The following is an 18,775-nucleotide window of genomic DNA, read 5'->3' as shown; positions in this document are numbered from 1 at the left end:
AGGATTGGAGTATAATGACTATACGTTGGATTCGGACGAGTGTTGGAGGAGGGAGAGACGAACACCCGAATCATCAGCGGTCAGACTTTCCCATGCTTTGCAACTACCTTGGCAATATTGGAAACACATCATCCCAGATAGCTCTGGCGTCGCGCTAGCTAGTTCGGGATCTGATACCATCATAATGTCTGTGCGCTGCGCTGGAAGTAACCGTGAAATGGGTACCAATGCAGCGCTCCGGGTTAGCTGGAGAGCCTGACTCGTGAGATCGCTTTTCCCGATCCTGCGAATTAGAGAGCACAAGAGGGCAGAGGAGACGGCTCCTACTGTTACTGTGTACTTGTAAAACTTTGTGGCGTCAATTCAATGACACCAGTACAATCTTGAATCTGCATTGTGAAGTTAGCGCGGCATGTCCTGAATATTTGATCCTGAGACATTCTCTCTCTGGACTAGTACAATCTTGGAGAGCCTTAAGCTTCATCGATCATCGGTGAGTCCTAATCATTTTCACCGTTACAGCCATGTAATTGATGTGGGTCATCTCAGGCTGCGTAGCATCACGTAGTGGGGGCTGAACACAATACATCATTTGAAGCGACGTAAATACAGCTACCCAGGCTGAACCGTCTACGTATCCTTCATGTTATCTTCTCTACTACCTAACGTGAACCCAAAGCGACAGGACAATGATGATTCCATGTCATTGCAGCCGATTGGGAGTGTCGCCAGTTGTTCTGCACACGAACGAATACCAACAAGCACTCAACTTCAATGCCTGCCCGGCGGCAATACACGTCCGACTCTTGTCCCAGCGGCTACAGGTTTCTTTAATTCATCGCTGTCCACAAAAATGCCGCACAAATTGATATCAACATTTCTATGCACCTTTATGCACATATTTCTCGTCCTTCTCCATCTTATTCTCCTTGCGCTAAGCATTTCGGGTGTCGAGCACCGCCTTGTCACATCTGAGGATGGTACATGGATGACGGTATTGAGTGTATTGACACAGGTCTTTTATGTGGTAAGACTGCTTGCTCGTTGAAATAGAGTCCATTGACCTTGATTCGTAAAGCTGTATTGCACGATACTCGTTTACCTGGCGCAACGTCTGACACTTTACAGGAACCTGTTCCAGCATCAAAAATTGACCATCCTCCATGACAATGTTAATGCATGGAGCGGCCTTGGTTCTGCATTGCAGTGTTTCTGGCAGCAATCGAGTACCACTGGATCATTGTGGTGGATTGCATCTATTACTACTTATCTGGGCTGTGTATTCGCGCTTCACGTTGTATCATCATCCATATTTCAGCTGCAGACATTCAGCTCAACCACGAACGTGTCGGTCACTACGTTCTCTCACTGGCCTGGTCCAAATGTAGACATGATGGGGCTTCAGTGGCATACCATCAGTGCCATCGTCCCCTCTTTGGGTCGATTTACCAGTTCGTCGAACGCAGGACTTAATGGTCCCACACTGTACGACACTGTTCAAGCAGATGGCGCCACAGGAAATGCCACAGTAGATGCAACTACTTTCCGAGCAGAGTGCGGGTTACTCCATAATTCTGAGTTGAGCTACACCCCTAGGCTCAATGCCAATCAATTCGGAGACTACGTGCTCGAGCCGCAAGTTTCAGGCCTCGACCAGTCCATGAAGTGGCTAGCCAGACTCGTACCGCCCTGTCAGTGTTTTCTTCCTATCTTGCAGACCTGTATCTTACATTTCATGTCATTAGATCAAGATCAGGTCGTGGTCAATAGTCCCATATCTGCTGTTTTTCCTGCAGTATGTATATTTGTATTTTATTTGCCCATACATCGTTCTCTGATCGACCCATGCAACCTTTAGTCTACTATTGCATTCCTAATTTCCACGTCCATCGACGTGGATGACTCACTGAAATCAGCAACTGTGCAGCATATGGAGTGGGAATATCAACAAGTCCCATTCTTTGGTAGGTGCGCGTACTACCACCTAGTTGTGTTTGCTAACGACCATGACAGACAGTTCCCAAGCTCAGATCCTTTCAAGTGTGCTTGATGCCCACATAGTAGCTTGCAACATATATGTTGAACGCCATGCAGCGACAGTCAATGCGGAAACAAATGAATTACTAGCACTCTTGCCGCCTCCAGCTCCAATTACTCCTTTGGACTGGAAGGAATGGACAGCACCGAAGGGAGACAATACTTGGGACATCTGGTCGCCGCCAGGGCGTGGTCAGAATGACTACAATCATGAAAAATGGGTCAGCAAAAGTTTTATCACCACTCCGTCTGCTGAACTTCTCGAAAGTTTGTATCTGCATTCACAAGTGGAGCTAAGTACCCCGTCAAAATTTGTATGACTCAAAGTCAAGCAACCTGCTATGGCGTTTCTCTTCTGGAGTTGTAAGGCAACCAGGTAGAGGGCTTCCTTAATACTCACTGACACCTCGCCTCTCAGGTATTTCATGCAAGAAATCGGTTTAAACGTGGATTTGGACGAGCACGGCTCCATGCCGCCACCTCCATCTGGTCCGAAGAAGGTTCTCTGTAGTCGTCGTCAATTCGAATCTAGTCTCCCTAAAATCATCGCTTCGTTGTTGTGGACCGGTACAGTGTTTTATTGCTTTCACGTGTACCAGACTTGAAAGACGACAATGTAGGCGCAAAAATTGGTTCCGATGCTGGTGGGTTTGACCCAACAATAGGCAGTACCGTTGTTTCTCGGCAGGTTATAAAATGGCATCTCAGTGTAGGTACTTCAGCATACATAATGTTCAATTTCGCTGAGCTACCTAAATTTTAGATTAACTCATGGGCTGTAAGACCCCACTCCCAAACTGACTTGACAAGGCTTTACTGAAAAGATGCAGCTGGCCGTTGCGTTGACCGCTTCCATGATCATGTTGACTCTTTCGATTTGCATGTCAGGGGGCATATATTGGCAGAAAAATAGGACATCCATCGATAGTGCTGGCGTTCTCCAGATTATCTGGCTGACAAGTCGTCTCCGCGTGCTGAAAGACGTCATGAATGGGGTGGATGATCCAAGAGAAGACGTTCTTCGCGCTGCTGGGATGTTGGAAGTAGATCTGTTACAAGAGCTAAACAGGCAGGAATAGATATCGTTGTTTGGTAGGCATCGAAAATATTTGGGCAGCCAGACGTGTTCTAGAATCCAGACACTACAAGCCTTGATGGCATCATGTTCAGGGCGATGTGTACGATCAGTGGCTGGCTCCCTCAACGAGACTATATATGCCCTCTGAGACCTTGAGTTTGTCAAACGTGACGTTGGAATATGAAAGTCGACTTGCCCTCCCTATGTTATCATAATAGGGGATGATCCTAAACGCCGAGTCAAGAGATTGAACAAAGATCTCAGAAATATATAAAATCCGTATATCCAACATACATCATCGACATCATGCACTCTCCTCTGCAACGCCCGCAACGACAACATTCCCTCTCAACGTTCTCTTCTTCCTATCCACATCCCCGCCGCCAAGCGCCCGTTCACTATAACCTCTCACCAAGATCTCATTCACGCGCTCCAAGCTCTGGGTGGCAGCAAGAATCGCGAGCATCGTGGGCGTCGGCGAAAGCGCGGGTTGTGAAGTGCTCGAGGCAAAAGACATTGAAACGGAGGCCTTATGTCCTGCGTGCACGAGATGATCGGGATACGAGGGGAACGGGAGAATCGGTGAGGACTTCGTCCCTTTCCCCCTGCCTTTGCTGGATCTACTCTGATTCTTCGGCTTCTTGAGTTTCTTTGTAGACGAGGGAAGCGGGAAGAGCGAGATGTCGGGGGAGGTTTCGTATGTGCTCTGATTTACGTTCGTAACTTTGGACGATCCCAAGTTGGCCTTCGACGATTTTGATTTCGTCTTTGACCTTAAGGGGCTGTCATAAGCCGCTGTATAGATATTTGCTTTGGACGTTGGAGGAGAACGTGAGCCCAACTTCGGACCAAGCGAGGCAAAACCGAGCGCAGCACATGAGGTGGAGGTGAAGAGCAGCGCGGCTTCGAGAGGGGGAGACATTAGGAACGGGGGGCTGCGTGGGAGAACAGAAGAGTCGATATGCGGAATCGAGGTGCGGTGCTCCAGCGAAGTCGGTTCAGACTCCGTTCCTTTCTCAACGTCATCCCGCCTGTTGCAATGGAGGTCCTGCTGCGCATGCCCTTTAGATGATCCTTCAGCCCTCGAAATGGATGCAGCGGGGAGAATACCTGCGGGCGAAACAGCAGACCGCGGCATCCGTGATGGGGAGCTCGGGGGTTGTGAAATGCGCGTTGTGGATGGAGAAGGTTGAGCGGGGGAGGGAGATGAATGCAGCGGCAGCGTTTTGTTCTTCTTCCAAGGAGGGGTCCAGAATTGACCGACCTTCGAGACAGGAGTCCGTGGGGTGTCCGCCTCCACAGGTGCGTAAGCAGTACGCTTATCACCCGTGCTCTTGTATTTTCTGGCCTTGTCATCTCCATAGCTCTCACCTCCAGGAGTCTCACCCGCCCCTCCAGGCGTATCCAACCATGCCCTTACAGGACGCTGCACCTCTCCTTCGCCACCATCAAGCGAGCGCAGTGGAACATCCACCGCACTGCTCCTTCCCCCGTGGGAAGTCGTACTGTTCAAAGTGTTCGCGGGGTGGATGCTTGGAGTTAAGATGGGGGCTGGGTTTAGACGGGCGTAGGTACTTGGGGAGGGATCGTGCACCCTGACCGCGGCATACTGCATACTATCAGCTAGGGTTGGGCGATTTAAGATCCTGTGGAATATGCTGCGTCGAGGCTCGTCCCCATCTGCCCTTTCTGCGTCGTACGTGCCTGAAGAAGAAGGTCGATGCGTCGATGTGAATGGGTCGCCATGATCAGGATCCCCGTTCCCACCTGAATGGAACTTGCTTGCACCCATAAGGAATGGTGTACACAGTGGTTTGATCACAGCGCTGCTGCCGGTAGTTGGTTCACGCATGTGCGCGGGGAAGAGGTACCGCGTACCGTGCACCGTAGTTTTGCTGGGCGTACCCGCTGCAAAGAGCGTGACTTCTTCCATGCTTCTGTTGCGATCTGAGGAGGGAACGGTGCCCTCCACATCGTTGACGCTGCCATCACCCTCATTAGGCGCAGGCGCATAAGCCGGGCCCGGTTGAAGGCTAATCCTACTCCCCCTTCCATTCCTCCTGCCTCCTAGTCCACAGACTCCGGAACCAGGTGACCGTGACTTCCACCAGAGACTCGCGGCGCCCACGCCAAGTATAATACCCAACACTGCGAAGAGCGGGGCTAGAAAGATGACATTAAGGTGCTGGTGGTAGGGGAGCTTTGCGAGGGCGTGAGGCAGAGTTGTGGTAAGCGGAGGGAGAGCGGAGATAGAAATGATGGCGGCTGCGTTTGCACTGGTAGATCCGGGGTCAAGGACAGCGGTAGGGCTGTCCGTGAGGGTTGAATCTAGAGATGTGGAGGAAGAGAGATACGACGACGACGACGATGTTAGGCCATCGTCCTGACGTTTGTGTGCATGCGCATAATTGATATTCCAGTGGGTCAAAGTTCCAGCTCCGCTCGTTTTTGTAGTATATTCATTTCCCATCGTGCACACTCACCGTCCAACACTGGGATACAGCTGCAAGATATGATCGGGGCCGAGGACAAGGACCGCGACACGACTTTCAACGCCAAGCGCGCTGAGGTCGGCGACAGGTGCGTCAAGGGAAAGACCGGCAGCAAGAAATGTGGAGCGTCGTACGAGATGGGAAGCAGGCGAATAGGATGCGCCTGTGACACCTGAACGTTTCGTTTTGCGCCAAAAAGTCCTCGGGCGGACTGTGCGATAGGGATTAGATCAAAAACAAGTACATCATAAGAGAAGACTTACAGAGAGGAGGTGCTGGGCGCGGGAGCTCACGCGTATCCGCAGATGTGGTTGGAAATGTAGAGAATACACGTCGCGGGGGAGGCTTGACAGCTTCAGAGAAGGAGACGTGTCTGGGAGGAGCAGACTGTGGACGGGAAACGCTCGACTGGTTTCGATGCCCTTTGAATGTACGCTGGGGCGGTGAAAGCAAAGCTTCGTCAAAGGTTCGCACTTCGACGGGGGAAGAAGGGGCTGTCGAAGGATCTGCTGTCTCAAGAGTGACCATGACTGGTGATGCGAGATCAGGCTGACTGCGACGAGCAAGATTCAGGCTGAAACCAAGTGCAGATTGAGGTCTCGGATAACGTGGAGTCGGTGAAACGAGTACGGTAAGATCTGTCATGGTTTGAATTGAAACGAGCGACGAGGTCAGAAAGTAAGTTGGTCAGCTTGAGAATTGCTTGCTTGAGAAGATAATAAATGGATGTCCAAATACGGAAGGTGTTGTAGTTCGTTTATTTTGCTATCAACTTGAACGCCCATAAACGTTCTGATTCTGAACGTTTAGCGCTCAGATCTCTAGAGTCACAGCTGAAAATCCCCTCATTCCGTCAGAGCGCCCAGTGCTCAAGAACTTCAGGCTTTGGCATCAGCATCAATATTGATCTGCTCATGGACAAAGCAAAGTTCAGGCTAAGATTCGTCCAGTAAAGTTTTGTACAAGACATGAATGCATGACAGGAAAATATGGGCTATCATGGTCATGTGCCGAAATCGAGGGCTGTGTCCTATCCCCTCAAGTGACGCGTGACCAGTGGTAAATAACTTGAAAGCAACGAATGCTAACCCATCGATACTCACCACCTTGAGGCACAGAACACTGACAATGTGCCAGGAAAGAGGGCTGTGTTTGTGGATCAGTATAAAGAGCCTATCAAACGTTACCTCTCTCACTAGATGCGCTTTGATACGGAGGTGAGTCTGGTGTCGTGCTCCTAGGGCCTGGGCTAACAACCTCCATACTCTACAGCTCTGTCGAAGGCAATTTAATTCAATCCAGATAGCACGACCGCTTCCATCTAAATGTCATTCGTTCGAATTTTCTTAGCATCAGACTTGACTTCGTCGAGGTGGAGGCACTTTTGAAGCCTGAAACAAAGCCATCTTAATAATCTAACATGCAATGCCGAACATGCCTCCAACGGACCTTCAAGGATACTTCATTAAATACGCTTATACCGATCCGCTTGATCAATCTCGAGACAATGCAACTCGTAGACCGCAGCTTCGTCAGGAGACACTTTCAACAGCGTATGGACGCGTTGACAGAAACTGCTTTACGTGAAATCAGCAGCGACCGTCCAGTGGCTATCTGAACCTTCGTACAAAGCACCGTGAGATGCGCTGTCCTATCCCATCAATGGGTAGATAGCGAAGAGTTTTCGTACGAGGACATGATGAAGAACAAAACGACTGGATCTGGACATGCAAAGATCCAAAGGTTCTGTGAAAAAGCGACGTCAAATGATTTGGAGTTTGCGTGGGCGGATGCGTGTTGCATCAATAAGAGCAGCAGCACGGAATTGGATAAATCGTTTCGGTTGATATTTCGATGGTACCAAAACTCTCTGACCTGCATCGTTCATCTTGCGCAGACGACTACCCTCGGTGATGCGCGGAAAGAGGAGTGGTTGGAGATGAGATGAAGTTCTTCAAAAATCACATTTTATCACCTTTGGCAGGGCACATTCAACCCTGGTCTCCGGAACACGTCAGACAGGATCTTCGAAGAGTAGGTAAAGGTTTGTAAAAAGCATTGGACAGGACACGATGTCTATAGCGATCAATAATGACCAACTGGGACTCTGTTGGAATCTACGCATCCGTAAATATGATTTCATTTCTTGAAAAGCAAAGAAAAACCAACAATTTAGCAGTTTTCCGAGTCGCTGTCACCCGCCATTTCTCCGGTAACACGATCCTAGCGCATCGCATGAACGGACGAATGCTTCTAAGTATTTCCCGGAGAGCATCCAGTGCCTGCTCCGAGAAAGAGCGACATGTTAGTGTAAGGGCGAGGAAGCACCTTCCTGATTTGAAGCTGCCAGACTTCGTCACGGTGTCAGCACTGTTGATGGAGCTTATGACGGTGGAGAGAATTTCGGAAACAAAGAGAGCGCGAGACCAATAAATATTGTAGTGTTCACAGCTGTGGACAAATATTTATCGGAAGGCGGACTCGCGGATCCGGAGGTTCGGGAATCGGCAGCGACTATAGTTGACTAGCACTGGGTTAACTGAAGTTGCTGAACGTAGGTTGAACCTTGAACTTATGGAAAGACTACTGTCTTGATGTCGGGCACATATTTGGAAGCTTCTGCATTTCTCTATGCGCTCTTGTCTCATCGTTACAGCGGCATGTGCGTTGTTCTTCTCTTTGACGCTTTCTCTCCTGAAGGTTTTGCAGGTCCTTGAATAAGTTGCTTTGAAGTTTGTAAGGCCACTCGCATCCTTAGTATCTCTTCCTTTTGATCTACCTCATCTCGTGAGTTACAGTTGGTTTGCAAATTTGCGGGTTGGGGTGTTGTAGGCTTTTTTCAAGGGATAACGGCCACTTACAGGCATTCTAAATCCCATCATCTCAATCAGAAACTTCTTCTTCCTCTTTCACATCAGATTCGGAGGCGACAAATTGAACTTGTGCAGTGGATCCGAATCGATATACCTGCATCTTAGAGCTGATACTATGCCCCGTACTGCGATCGAAGCACGCGATGAGTGTATTGTTGCCGTACGGTTTCATTGAAACAGGTGCGGCAATGTATTATGGATGTATTTGACCGCAATCGTTCGATTTGGTGTGGCCCCGACTTGTGTACTGGACAGAAACTGGGCTCTGCCGCCTGCGTGACATGCACGTATGCCGTGGACCTGCAAGGCGATGAGGTACGTATCGAGATTCGATATGGGTTCCCTTGATGGGGGAACATCATAATAGATCGCAAATTTCCATGGTGGCTTGTGTCTTGCAAGGTCTCTTCTGTTCCATACTTGCATGCTAACAATTGTATGTAGAGAGTTTCAAGTTGCTGGTCCCCCGTAGCATGTGTCTACCGTACTTGCGCACTCTTTGTGAACTGTGAGTCACAGTCACCAAAATGCGCGAGTACTGTCGTGCACGAATGAAAACTCTTGTGCAAAGATACTTCCCTCCGAGTACCCTCTAAAGTCTAGGTGTTCTCGCTATTTGTCGAACCTTTCGATCGAATTTACATTATCCTCTAGTCTCACCAGACGTTCCCCTCGTGCCTCCCCATGCACGCCGTTGGCATACGTAAAGTCGGCGAAAGATGCAACACGGCCATCACGTTGCATGTCCAGACAAGTACATAACATCGGCCTTCTTTAGGATTGAAAACGTACAATTGAGGAAGGGCCTGTGCAAAGACAACCGAAATGAACCTAACAATCTGGAAAGCGTAAGTTGGAGGAGCCCTTGCGTTCGGCGGGAGAATCTCCCCGGTCCAATGAAGAAGCCCAACCAAGTCAGTCAATATCTCACACACTCGCACCAAGGATCCAAATCACTCACCAGACCATTATCACACTCGGGACAGGGAATAGTGCGATACATTAATTCTCGTGCTTCGTCTCAATCCTCGTAAGGACCGCGGACTGCTTGAACCCTGCTAAATCAGAATATATATGAAGCTTCTCGATCACATCGGAAGCAAAACTTGCTTCGGGGATCCCTTCTCTGGTCTCAAATTCAAATGTAGACGGGTTTGCTTGTTTGGAGGAAGCGGCGAACGATGCTATGCCATGCTGTGATGGTATTGCTTGAATTTCTGGCCCCTATCAAAGCTAATGACAAAACGAAGTTGATGCATTAGTAGGCCAAGAAAGACGCATAAAAGACGCAAGGGAGCGAGCTCTTGTTGGAATATATCGAATCCTCGCATTTACTGAAGCATTATCACAACCATGACCCTCCCAGTTCCAGGTACATATGTGATCTACAACATCCAATATTCCACCCAAGATGTCGATCTGAGGGCGAGCAATGTTACTGTCGGTACTCCTATCGTCGGTTATTCCTATAACGAAGCCACCGAGAACATGCTGGTTGGTGCAGATGCTTGAAAATATGTGTGTTGATTTAACCGGAGTCGACTCTGCAGTGGTACTTGCAAGTTGTCGATGAAGACAAGGGCTCGGTGCAGTTGGTCAGCCTCGCAACCAACACTTACGCTGGACTCACTGGTGAAACCTCGGGCTCTGGGATCATAGGAACCGATGTCGAAACCACTTTCAAACTCCACGAGAGGAAAGATGGAGAATATGAGCGAGTATCCTTGCTCTATTATGTGTCTTCACGCTCAAACAACGCTCTCAGGATTCAGACAGATAACTCTGAGCTCGTCTGGGAGCTGCCTGACGGAAACAACTACACCCAGGTAAGCTCGTCTGATGTACTGGACAGGTTGGGTATACTCATGGGTGCAGATTATCCTCTCTCCTCCTGTTAGCTTCTATGACAACCAGTCTTGGCAGTTCTATCCAGTCGATGGTAATTAGTAAGGGGTGAGGACACTGAAGAGGCAGAGTCTTGGTGGCGATGGCTTGTAATTATTGGCAACGACCTTATTCTTTAGTGAGGAAAAGCCAGTCAGCGGCCCTTGATACATGTTGAGGTTTCTACTAACGCTGCTATTGTTTGGCTACACTTATTTACTACTTGACTTGGAACAGTGAGATATTTTGAAGGAACGTGCAGTGAGAACTTGCCAGATATCTGCCTAACAGGACCAACGAACCATCTGCGAGTATCCAAAATCCGACGCTGTACACGATGTCAATTCCGACAGCAACAGCGGCATAATTCAGCGTCCGAGTCTCTGAGAGTTGACGAACAAAAGTTAAATGGCCCAGATGAACTTGATAACAAGACACCGCATATTGGCTTGAGCCTGAACATACGCAGCACTATGTAGTACTCCAGATCAGCTGACATACGCTGGTCCAGAAACGGCACTTGTGACTTGTGGGAGTAGGTCATGACTCGATTTGAGGGAGGAGTTGGATCCAACAGACCTACTAGCTTCGATGTCCTCGAGAACAAGATAGGCATCGAGATTAGTAATAATATATGAGGTGATCAGATTCAGAATGATACATACGTTCCGATCTGCCACTGGGGTAGTTTCAACTATCGAGTTAGTTCTGCCTAGGAAAGGTTGGGGATGCTTTATGCCGCATCTGGATTCTAAAAAGGAATATCCCCTCGGAGCTCTCAGCTGGATTCAATCACGGATTCGGAACGATGGCACACGCGCACTTGCAAAATCATTATCATTATAACTTCCTCGTCCCAAATATCTCCAGAACAGAATCTCTTCCATCCCACTTGAAATGATTCGCGACTCCACGTAAGCCTTCTGACGAAGATAGACGTCGGCTGGGACCGGCCCATCAAGTTCTGCGTCTCGGAGTCTAAGCCGCGAGCGTCCCAGAACCTAGCGTGTACCATATACGTTATATGCGGTTAGTGTTTCAGAGCTTCGATAATCGATTAGGGATCTACCCGTGCCAAGCTCGATCGACGAAAAGCATCGATCGAGGTCGGGACGCGACGACACCTTTGATGAAACCAAAACATGCGGCATACGCACCTTTACAGATAAATTGACGGGGGAATCTACCCGTGCCAAGTTCGAGCGATGTGGATAATACATTAGGCAAAATGCGCCACGCGATGATACCTTCGACAAAATCAAAAGATGCGGTATAGGCACCACTAGAGATCAACCGATATACGCTGATCCTGTAGGGATCGAGATCAATGATAATATCTGAGGTGATCAGATTGTTGCAATGACGCGGTTCACATTTCATCCCGAACTTCGCACGCGATCATCCCTTCGAAAACATGTGCCATACGTACCACTGCATATCAGCCAGCATAGTATACGTGACGGGGGATCCGCCCGTGCCAAGTTCTAGTGACGCAGGGTCCGTCACCACCTCAGTGGAAGTAGGCACGCGATCTTGACGCACACACCACTGCATATCAGCCGATATATGCTGGATCGAGATTAACAATAACACACGTTCCAAAATCTGTAGCGCCACTGGGGTAGATGGTGTGGCGGCTGAGCCTGTGGATCCTTGGACGAGCGACGACGCCACGAGGGATGCCGACTGGGGGATCTGCGGTGCAATTCATTATGGGGCCGCGGGGTGGAGGTGGTGCGAAGGAGACATGATTCTGAGCGAGTGGCCGAGGATATCGGGAATAGCGGCCTGGGTCAGGTGCTGTTAGCTATTTTTATAAAGTTGACGAGTTGAAGGTATGGGGTTTGCTCGACGTACTATTTTTGGCTGACTGAGATTTTTTTTAATCATTGTTTATTGTCCATTGGGGCAGCGCCCTATGGTAGACAATACGTACTGTTTGAACTGTAGTAGGATTACATATGTGATGCGGATGATGGGTCTCGATCATTGGTCCTGGCCGGGGCGGGGACGGTTAACACCAGCTGAAGGTGATAAGATAAGGATACAATTTGGCGGGTTTTCCTCTCGACTCTTTGGTTCCCGTCACTTCTCTTTTTCGTCATCTTTTGGTGGGGAGACGTCCCCGAACACTGTTTCGAACCTGCAGGTGCGTGCGATAAATTTGAAAACGGACTTTAGCCATTTGATGTCATTGATCAAGTGTTTGAGATGGTGTGCGCGTGTACCAAGCTTCAATCTTAGGACGCTTCGGTGACGAATGTAGGCAGGTCACGTGACGAGGAAGTGATGGACTGATTCTGGGCCTTCGTGGCACTGTTGGCAGGTTGCTGTTGGGGATCTGGAGATTCGGAAGAGGTGTTTGTTGAGAGGTGCGTGTCCGGTTCTAAGTTGAAACAGGAGTGAGCTGTGATGGCATGGGAAACTTTCGATGATGCTGGCGAAGTGTTTGGATGGTGTGGATGTGTTGATGACTTGCAGTGATGTGTAATGGGGGGATTTGCGCATGGTCTCGTTCACCTCATGTTTGATCATTGCGTAGAGGTTCTGTTGTGTTGCAGACTTGCTGATGGGTAGGATCTTCGCTTGTCGTCCTCTTGCCCTCAGTGATTTTGGGAGTGTGTGGTTCTCCAAGCCTTCTCCCCGTGCTGCTCTTTTTGCTAGCTCGTCTGCTGCTTCATTCCCTGGGATACCCATATGGCCAGGGGTCCATCATAGCGTGAGTTTTCTTCTGTCATTGTGTGGTAGTAACGAGCACAGGTTGTCATGGAACATGTTCATGAGATAGTGGCCGGGTTGGGAGCTGAATGCTTTTGTTGTGCAAATGGCTGCCTGGTTGTCCACCCCCAAGGCCATTGTTACTTCCCCCCCAGCCTTGCAAAGTAGCTCCACTGCCAGGATCATTCCCACTATCTCTCCCTCATACACTGTGTGCTCCTTGTTACTCCCCAGGTGAAAACATCTCTCCTTCCACACCTCCTCGCCTCTCATCAACACTGCTGCTGCTCATACTCCCCCATCTATTGCCGATCCATCTGAGTATGCTCTTAACTCTTTGTCTGCTTCCTTATCTTCCCTCTCTGCCTCTTCCTTCTTGTGTGCGATCTGAATGTTGACGTCCACCGCCCATTTGGGGTAGTGACGAGTTGGTAGAATGGTTTCCATCCTGTGTGGGTCTATCTTGAACTCGTTCATTAGTTTGTGCAGTGGCGACAGGTGGCGTTTATGGCCCCCAAATTGTCTCTTCACACAGAAATTGTAGGTGGTGCTGATGCCTTTGGCCAGGGGGTGAGTGTTGGGAAGGGTTGCCATTCTGAGGGTGGCTTTGAAACATATCTTTTGAAGTGTCTGTTGAAATGGTAGTATGTTAGTGTGTGTGTCTAGGAGGTCAGAGGCAGTGGATCTCATTCCCCTGGTCATCAGTAGAGTTGCCATCCTCTGAACTCTTGCCATCTGTGATGTGAAGCCGCGTGCTCCTTTTCCATTGAGTAGTTTTCCTCTTCCTTTTGAGATAAGTCCTGAGCACCAGATGTCAGCAGCATACAACATTTTTGATATGATGACCCCCTTGTATAGACTCTTCATCAGACGACTACATATGCCTTTGGTCAGGTGGATCATTTGATTGCATGCCATCATGTATTTTGTTCCCTTCGCCAGAGCATAAGACACGTGTTCCTTGAAATTGAGGTTCTCGTCAATGATGACACCAATGAATTTGTGTGAGTGTGATGGATGAATCATGTGGTCACGTATCATGATTGGTATTCTTGGCATCGGCTCCGTCTTGTGGGGGTCTGTTGTACTTGTTACACGTTTCCTTGAGAGGCAGATTAGCACTGTCTTATCCAATTCAAACTCAGTGTTCTGTTCCCTGCTCCATTCCAGAGCACCTCCTGGTTTCTCCATCATGTGGGTAAGCTTCGCATTAGATTCTTCATATGATGCACCCCTAGCAGCCAGAGTGATATCATCGATGAATCCTAAACTGAGCTCACCCTTGCATGGATTGGGGCCAGCCACACATAAAACATCGGAGTTGTAGAAAATGAATGCCACTGGAGACAGGGGGCATCCCTGATTGATGCCGTCAGCTACATTGAAAAGATCAGATTGATAGTTGTTGAATAATAGGAAGGTCAAGCGATTGTGGAGATGTCTCCTGTACCACTTGATTCCCACGGGCAAGGGCTCAAATTTATGCCCCAAGGGAGTACTACAGAGTACCCCACTAGCATAACCTTGGTCTACCTGTCCATTCATATACAATAATGTAAATAGTGAAAATAGCACAAACATGTGGACAGTTTTTTGAGCCACTGTACTCTACTGGTACTCCTGCTTTCCTCAAGTTGTGCAAGAGCTTGTTGACCACTATGCTAGGAAAGGTGGCTTTAATGTTGAGGAACAGTAGAGAAACAAGACCTTCTTTGGATGCCCATGCGTCTGTTACGAACTTTGTGAGCAGGTGTAGGGAGTCCGTTGTGGAGTGTCCCAGTCGTCCCCCAAAGTGTGTTGATGCCAAGAGGTTGTTCTGTTCTGCTATGTAGATCAAGTCATCAGTGACACAGGATGAGAGAATTTTGGCCATGGTGTCTAGCAGTGTTATTAGGCGATATGCCTTTGGGAGACTGTAGTCTGGTCTTCCTGGTTTGTGCAGAACAATTGTTGACGACCTTTTCCATTCATCTGGGTATATTCCTAGTGTGAACGTTGCTCGGAATATCGAAGCCATGAAGGGTACTAAAAGTTCTGTGCAGTGCATGAAGACGCAGTTGCTGATCCCATTTGGGCCTGGAGCTTTGTGTGGGGAGAGTTTCACAATCGCCTGAAAGATCTGCTGGTCTGTGATGAGTTCAAATTTGCATATGGGAGGAGGGTAATTATAGATAGGGTCAACATATTTGTTTTCTGGAAGTGGCCAGAAGAACATGTTGTGAAGAAGTTCGCTTTTTCTTGCATTGTCTTGAGGGGCTGGGTTTTGTTGTACATTAGTTGGGTCTTTGAGGGTCATAATCCTGGTGTGAAATTGATCAGCTGGGTTACTGGCTGTGTGGTTGTGAAAATTCCAAACTCCCGACGGCTTCAAGGATTTGAGCCAGTCCTTCCAGTGGTCTTCTTTTGCATTTTTATACTTTTGGAAAAATTGTTCCATGGTACTCGGTACTTCTCATGGATGGGGTCATTGTGGTGAGCTAACTTGGCCCTGGATTTGCGGCCTAGTTTGTGGACAGCTGTGCATTCCAACTCTATGTTTTTTGACCACCATCTTTTTGCATACGGGGAGGGTTTGGAGCATGGGATGTGCTGTTCAACTACCTGGGAGATGACTTGTGTGAGGTTCATGAAGGCTGCTTCGAACTGTTCTTGCGTAGTGATCTCCATTGGTGGGGGGATAGTGTTTAGCTTTTCTGAGAGACCTTCGTTTAACACATCCCAGTCGACATCCCAGTAGTTCAGTCGAGGGTTGGTTGAGATGCACTCTGGTTGGAGATCCAGGGAGCTGATTATTGGAAAGTGATCAGTAACTACAGGTCTTAGCTGATACTCCACTTTGCACACCGTGAACACTTGTTCCAGTCCAGCTGTGCAGAACACATTATCAGGGTGTATAAGGTTCTTGGTGTTGGAGGCCTCTAGCATAGTCAGGCCAGGGGGGAGAACCTGGACTAGGTCATACAGAACAAGTAAGTTAATTAATACACCCATGGTGTCAAGATTTGCCACGGTAAAGAGATGGTTGTTCGATATTGGTTCCCACATGGGATGATGACGGTTAAAGTCTCCCATCCAAATTATGTTTTTAGTAGCTGCACCGTTCTCACCTTGAGTGAGTTGTTGGGGGTTACCACAATGGGTGTTCTGCTCAGAATGCATGTGTCGCTTGAGGTAATGTAGCATGTTGTTATGGTCGCATGGGTTATATATATTATAGACATGTACCTTGCTGAACGCTCCGGTCAAATCTATGGCCATTATGTTCAGCGAGTTAATGGGAACAATATGCCATGTGTTCTTGGAGATGCGCTTGTTGATTAGTATTATGGTTTGGGAGCGCTCTGGGTTGGTGTGATGATTCAATGGGTATAATACATCCCAGTGACATCTGAGATTAGAAGCATTAGCAAGGTTTATGGGGTGAAGGTAAGGTTCTTGAATGCATGCTAAGTTGTAGGTTTCAGGATCCAGGTTTTTCAACATATTTTCTGAGGTGTTCATGGATTTGCGTAGATTCTGTTGCCATATTTTGAAATCTGTCCTCTCTGGGGGTTTGATAGGTTGTACTGGCATTAGTCCCAACCTGAGGTGTTGATAGGACCTTCCGAGTTGTGCATGGCTGGTGATGGTGTTGAACCATGAGGAGAGTTGGCATTGGTCTCGGTGCTAGGTTGGGTTGGGGTCCACTCAGCTGTAGGTTGGTGTCTTGTTGTGGTAGGCTTGGGTTCCAGGTGTCCGTCAGACGTGTCTGGGTGCAAATTAGGATGTTGTTTGAGGAGCGGGTGGGTTGGTGGTGTTGCTGGGGTTGACATTTTTGGTTGACAGTTTGCCATCTATGAGTCCCACTTCACGATGGGGGGGGAGGGTGGCATTGATTGACGAGTGTTGGGGGCAGGGGGTTGTTGTTGGGGTCATGCCAGTCATTTGAGCTGTCCATTGTTGTTTCCCAGGTGAGTGGATTGTCTGTTAGGAAAATTTGGTATTTAGATTCTTCATTTCTTCTCGTGTACTTCCCACTTTTGGATGAATGTTGGGCATTCCCTGCTCCAGGATGCATGCCCATGGATGTCACAGTTCAAACAGTAGAAGAATTCGGGGTTGTCCACTCTGCACTCTGTGGTCTGGTGTTGTGCTCTGCATGTTCCACAAGTGTCCTGTTCTTTGGGGCATTCCGCTACTACATGGTTGCCATCGAAAGAATGGCACTTGAGACATCTGGTTGGTTCTGGTAAGAGCTTCCTGTCATATACTTTCTTTCTCACTACTGAGAGACCAAATTTGATAGCTTGGTTGGTGCCTTCTCTGCTGTTGAAAGTGAAGATTGTATGGGCTGTCTGCTGTCCTGGGTTGTGCCTCACTATTGGCTCGATGTACCTAGCCTTCACGATGCTACCCAGTTTGAGTCCCGCCTTCTTTTTGATGTCTGCTGTAGCTGCAGGGTTGTTTGGGGTAAACAAGATCAGGACATTCTCGACCAGTACGTGGAATGATCTTTCCTTGATGACAATGTTAATGCTGAAGTGCTCTAGGAAATTGCTTTGGTTGGCTGGGGTGTTGAACCACAGGGCAGAGGCAGGCGACTCTAACTCACATAAGATCCCTCCATGGGGAAGACAGTGAGCTGAGAGGAAGGCCAGTTCTTGTGGAGCTGCAACATTGTCCTTTCTCATCAATTCCAGAGCCATTGTTGCCTTTGACACCAGTTGCACTTCGGTTAAGTATTTGAGGGTGTCGTCCATGAGGAGAGATCTTCTGTCCAATAGTATTTGTCTAGACTGTCCTTTGCTGCATAATAGAATTTTGGTCAGTGGGGCGGGGATTCTGTCATATCCTGTACCTCTGGATCTGGAATTCTGGAACCCCACCACTAAAGTCCGGCCCTCCATCCTGTTATTTCACCCGGCGCCCCGCCTTCATCTCCATACTCACCCCTATCTCCTTTTAGAATAGTTATTGCTCCAGCTACCAGTTATGTCCTTTCCGCTATGCTTACTGATCCATCCGTTCTTGTTTCATTTCCGACCTCACTGCTTTGATCCGTGTGCACTTACTAATAGACTTTCCACATGCTTCGTACATAGCCCTTACTTTGCTGACTGAGTTACCTACATGATACCTACAGTATATAAACTCCTGTAATACTCCAGAACTCCTCAGTTCAAATATCACCTTAGTTCCTGCTCATTCCTGTACCTCCAGACTTGAGCTTGTCTCTTGTCAATCTCCGAGTCTTAGGATTGATTCCTTTGACTATACCTCCGACTCTCGATCTTAGTTCTGCTCATTCCTGCATCTCTGGACTTGAGTCTCATCTCTCATCTACCTCTGAGTCTTAGGGGTTAAACCTTAGGACTAGATCTCTGGCTCTACCTTGGGGTAGTCTAACCTCTGTTCTGTTTCTACTCCGGACTTGTCCGCAGTAGCCTTGCTCCGTTTCCTCATAGTCTTCCGGAGTTCTGCTGAACTCCACCGATGTCTGTCCTCCAGAACTCCCTGGACTTCCGTCGGACTTCCCCTCTGCCTCTTGGAAATTAAGGGCACATACTCGGGTAAGGGGCGCAGCGCACGAGCTGAAGCCGAAGCCCTTTGAGTAACCTTTTTCTTGAGCATGACTGTCATATACCTGATTTGACTGCTCCAATATTAATATCTGCTCCGCTTTCCAACCACCTCCGCCCCCTCCATCCTCTGCT

At 48.5% G+C, this 18,775-nt stretch overlaps 9 protein-coding genes across 9 annotated transcripts; 3 read left to right on the top strand and 6 right to left on the bottom strand.

Annotated features, from left to right (window-relative positions):
* The first annotated feature begins 301 nt into the window (after positions 1-301).
* EDB91DRAFT_814681 (uncharacterized protein) lies at positions 302-3,268 on the top strand. The gene is made up of 11 exons (XM_041328492.1): positions 302-493; positions 550-1,027; positions 1,079-1,691; positions 1,746-1,795; positions 1,859-1,964; positions 2,014-2,258; positions 2,306-2,400; positions 2,456-2,604; positions 2,658-2,746; positions 2,801-2,815; positions 2,868-3,268. The coding sequence occupies exons 2-11, from the start codon at positions 644-646 to the stop codon at positions 3,114-3,116; spliced, it is 1,995 nt and encodes a 664-aa protein (XP_041172616.1). The 5' UTR covers positions 302-493; positions 550-643; the 3' UTR covers positions 3,117-3,268.
* On the bottom strand, positions 3,268-5,894 carry EDB91DRAFT_814819 (uncharacterized protein). The gene is made up of 3 exons (XM_041328493.1): positions 5,871-5,894; positions 4,226-5,818; positions 3,268-4,177 (listed from the first exon to the last, which is right to left on the bottom strand). The coding sequence occupies exons 2-3, from the start codon at positions 5,583-5,585 to the stop codon at positions 3,420-3,422; spliced, it is 2,118 nt and encodes a 705-aa protein (XP_041172615.1). The 5' UTR covers positions 5,586-5,818; positions 5,871-5,894; the 3' UTR covers positions 3,268-3,419.
* EDB91DRAFT_814838 (uncharacterized protein) lies at positions 5,276-6,313 on the bottom strand. Its single transcript, XM_041328494.1, has 2 exons — positions 5,871-6,313; positions 5,276-5,818 (listed from the first exon to the last, which is right to left on the bottom strand). Exons 1-2 carry the CDS (start codon positions 6,250-6,252, stop codon positions 5,595-5,597), a joined length of 606 nt encoding a protein of 201 aa, XP_041172614.1. The 5' UTR covers positions 6,253-6,313; the 3' UTR covers positions 5,276-5,594.
* A 915-nt stretch (positions 6,314-7,228) lies between these two features.
* On the top strand, positions 7,229-7,555 carry EDB91DRAFT_1060055 (uncharacterized protein; the record flags this gene model as incomplete). The annotated part of the gene is made up of 1 exon (XM_041314310.1): positions 7,229-7,555. A coding segment is annotated over one exon (327 nt), but the record flags the coding sequence as incomplete, so codon positions are not given.
* Positions 7,556-9,809: 2,254 nt separating this feature from the next.
* Positions 9,810-10,532, top strand: EDB91DRAFT_1349866 (uncharacterized protein; the record flags this gene model as incomplete). The annotated part of the gene is made up of 4 exons (XM_041326038.1): positions 9,810-9,974; positions 10,031-10,306; positions 10,356-10,426; positions 10,505-10,532. The coding sequence occupies exons 1-4, from the start codon at positions 9,834-9,836 to the stop codon at positions 10,530-10,532; spliced, it is 516 nt and encodes a 171-aa protein (XP_041172612.1). The 5' UTR covers positions 9,810-9,833.
* A 610-nt stretch (positions 10,533-11,142) lies between these two features.
* On the bottom strand, positions 11,143-12,075 carry EDB91DRAFT_1085782 (uncharacterized protein; the record flags this gene model as incomplete). The annotated part of the gene is made up of 5 exons (XM_041315941.1): positions 11,143-11,365; positions 11,434-11,488; positions 11,522-11,673; positions 11,794-11,912; positions 11,956-12,075. 5 exons carry the CDS (start codon positions 12,073-12,075, stop codon positions 11,143-11,145), a joined length of 669 nt encoding a protein of 222 aa, XP_041172611.1.
* A 1,295-nt stretch (positions 12,076-13,370) lies between these two features.
* Positions 13,371-14,141, bottom strand: EDB91DRAFT_1060003 (uncharacterized protein; the record flags this gene model as incomplete). Its single annotated transcript, XM_041314302.1, has 1 exon — positions 13,371-14,141. The coding sequence occupies one exon, from the start codon at positions 14,139-14,141 to the stop codon at positions 13,371-13,373; it is 771 nt and encodes a 256-aa protein (XP_041172610.1).
* Positions 14,142-16,256: 2,115 nt separating this feature from the next.
* On the bottom strand, positions 16,257-16,655 carry EDB91DRAFT_1060070 (uncharacterized protein; the record flags this gene model as incomplete). The annotated part of the gene is made up of 1 exon (XM_041314311.1): positions 16,257-16,655. A coding segment is annotated over one exon (399 nt), but the record flags the coding sequence as incomplete, so codon positions are not given.
* A 449-nt stretch (positions 16,656-17,104) lies between these two features.
* EDB91DRAFT_1004724 (uncharacterized protein) lies at positions 17,105-17,425 on the bottom strand (the record flags this gene model as incomplete). Its single annotated transcript, XM_041312292.1, has 1 exon — positions 17,105-17,425. A coding segment is annotated over one exon (321 nt), but the record flags the coding sequence as incomplete, so codon positions are not given.
* Positions 17,426-18,775: the final 1,350 nt, after the last annotated feature.

Source organism: Suillus paluster (assembly GCF_016628075.1).
Source record: "Suillus paluster strain FC165 chromosome Unknown EDB91scaffold_78, whole genome shotgun sequence".
In the NCBI taxonomy this organism is placed as follows: domain Eukaryota; kingdom Fungi; phylum Basidiomycota; class Agaricomycetes; order Boletales; family Suillaceae; genus Suillus; species Suillus paluster.
Note: the sequence above shows the minus strand (reverse complement) of the source record. Positions and strands in the feature narration are given on the sequence as shown.

Coding starts and splice junctions, on each gene's coding strand:
- EDB91DRAFT_814681 (XM_041328492.1), top strand. CDS start 644: ATGTTATCTTCTCTACTACCTAACGTGAACCCAAAGCGACAGGACAAT. Junction 2,259..2,305: donor ACTACAATCATGAAAAATGG/GTCAGCAAAAGT, acceptor ACTTCTCGAAAG/TTTGTATCTGCATTCACAAG. Junction 2,401..2,455: donor GGCGTTTCTCTTCTGGAGTT/GTAAGGCAACCA, acceptor CTCGCCTCTCAG/GTATTTCATGCAAGAAATCG.
- EDB91DRAFT_814819 (XM_041328493.1), bottom strand. CDS start 5,585: ATGGGAAATGAATATACTACAAAAACGAGCGGAGCTGGAACTTTGACC. Junction 4,178..4,225: donor GTCTGCTGTTTCGCCCGCAG/GTATTCTCCCCG, acceptor GATCATCTAAAG/GGCATGCGCAGCAGGACCTC.
- EDB91DRAFT_814838 (XM_041328494.1), bottom strand. CDS start 6,252: ATGACAGATCTTACCGTACTCGTTTCACCGACTCCACGTTATCCGAGA. Junction 5,819..5,870: donor GCGCCCAGCACCTCCTCTCT/GTAAGTCTTCTC, acceptor CCTATCGCACAG/TCCGCCCGAGGACTTTTTGG.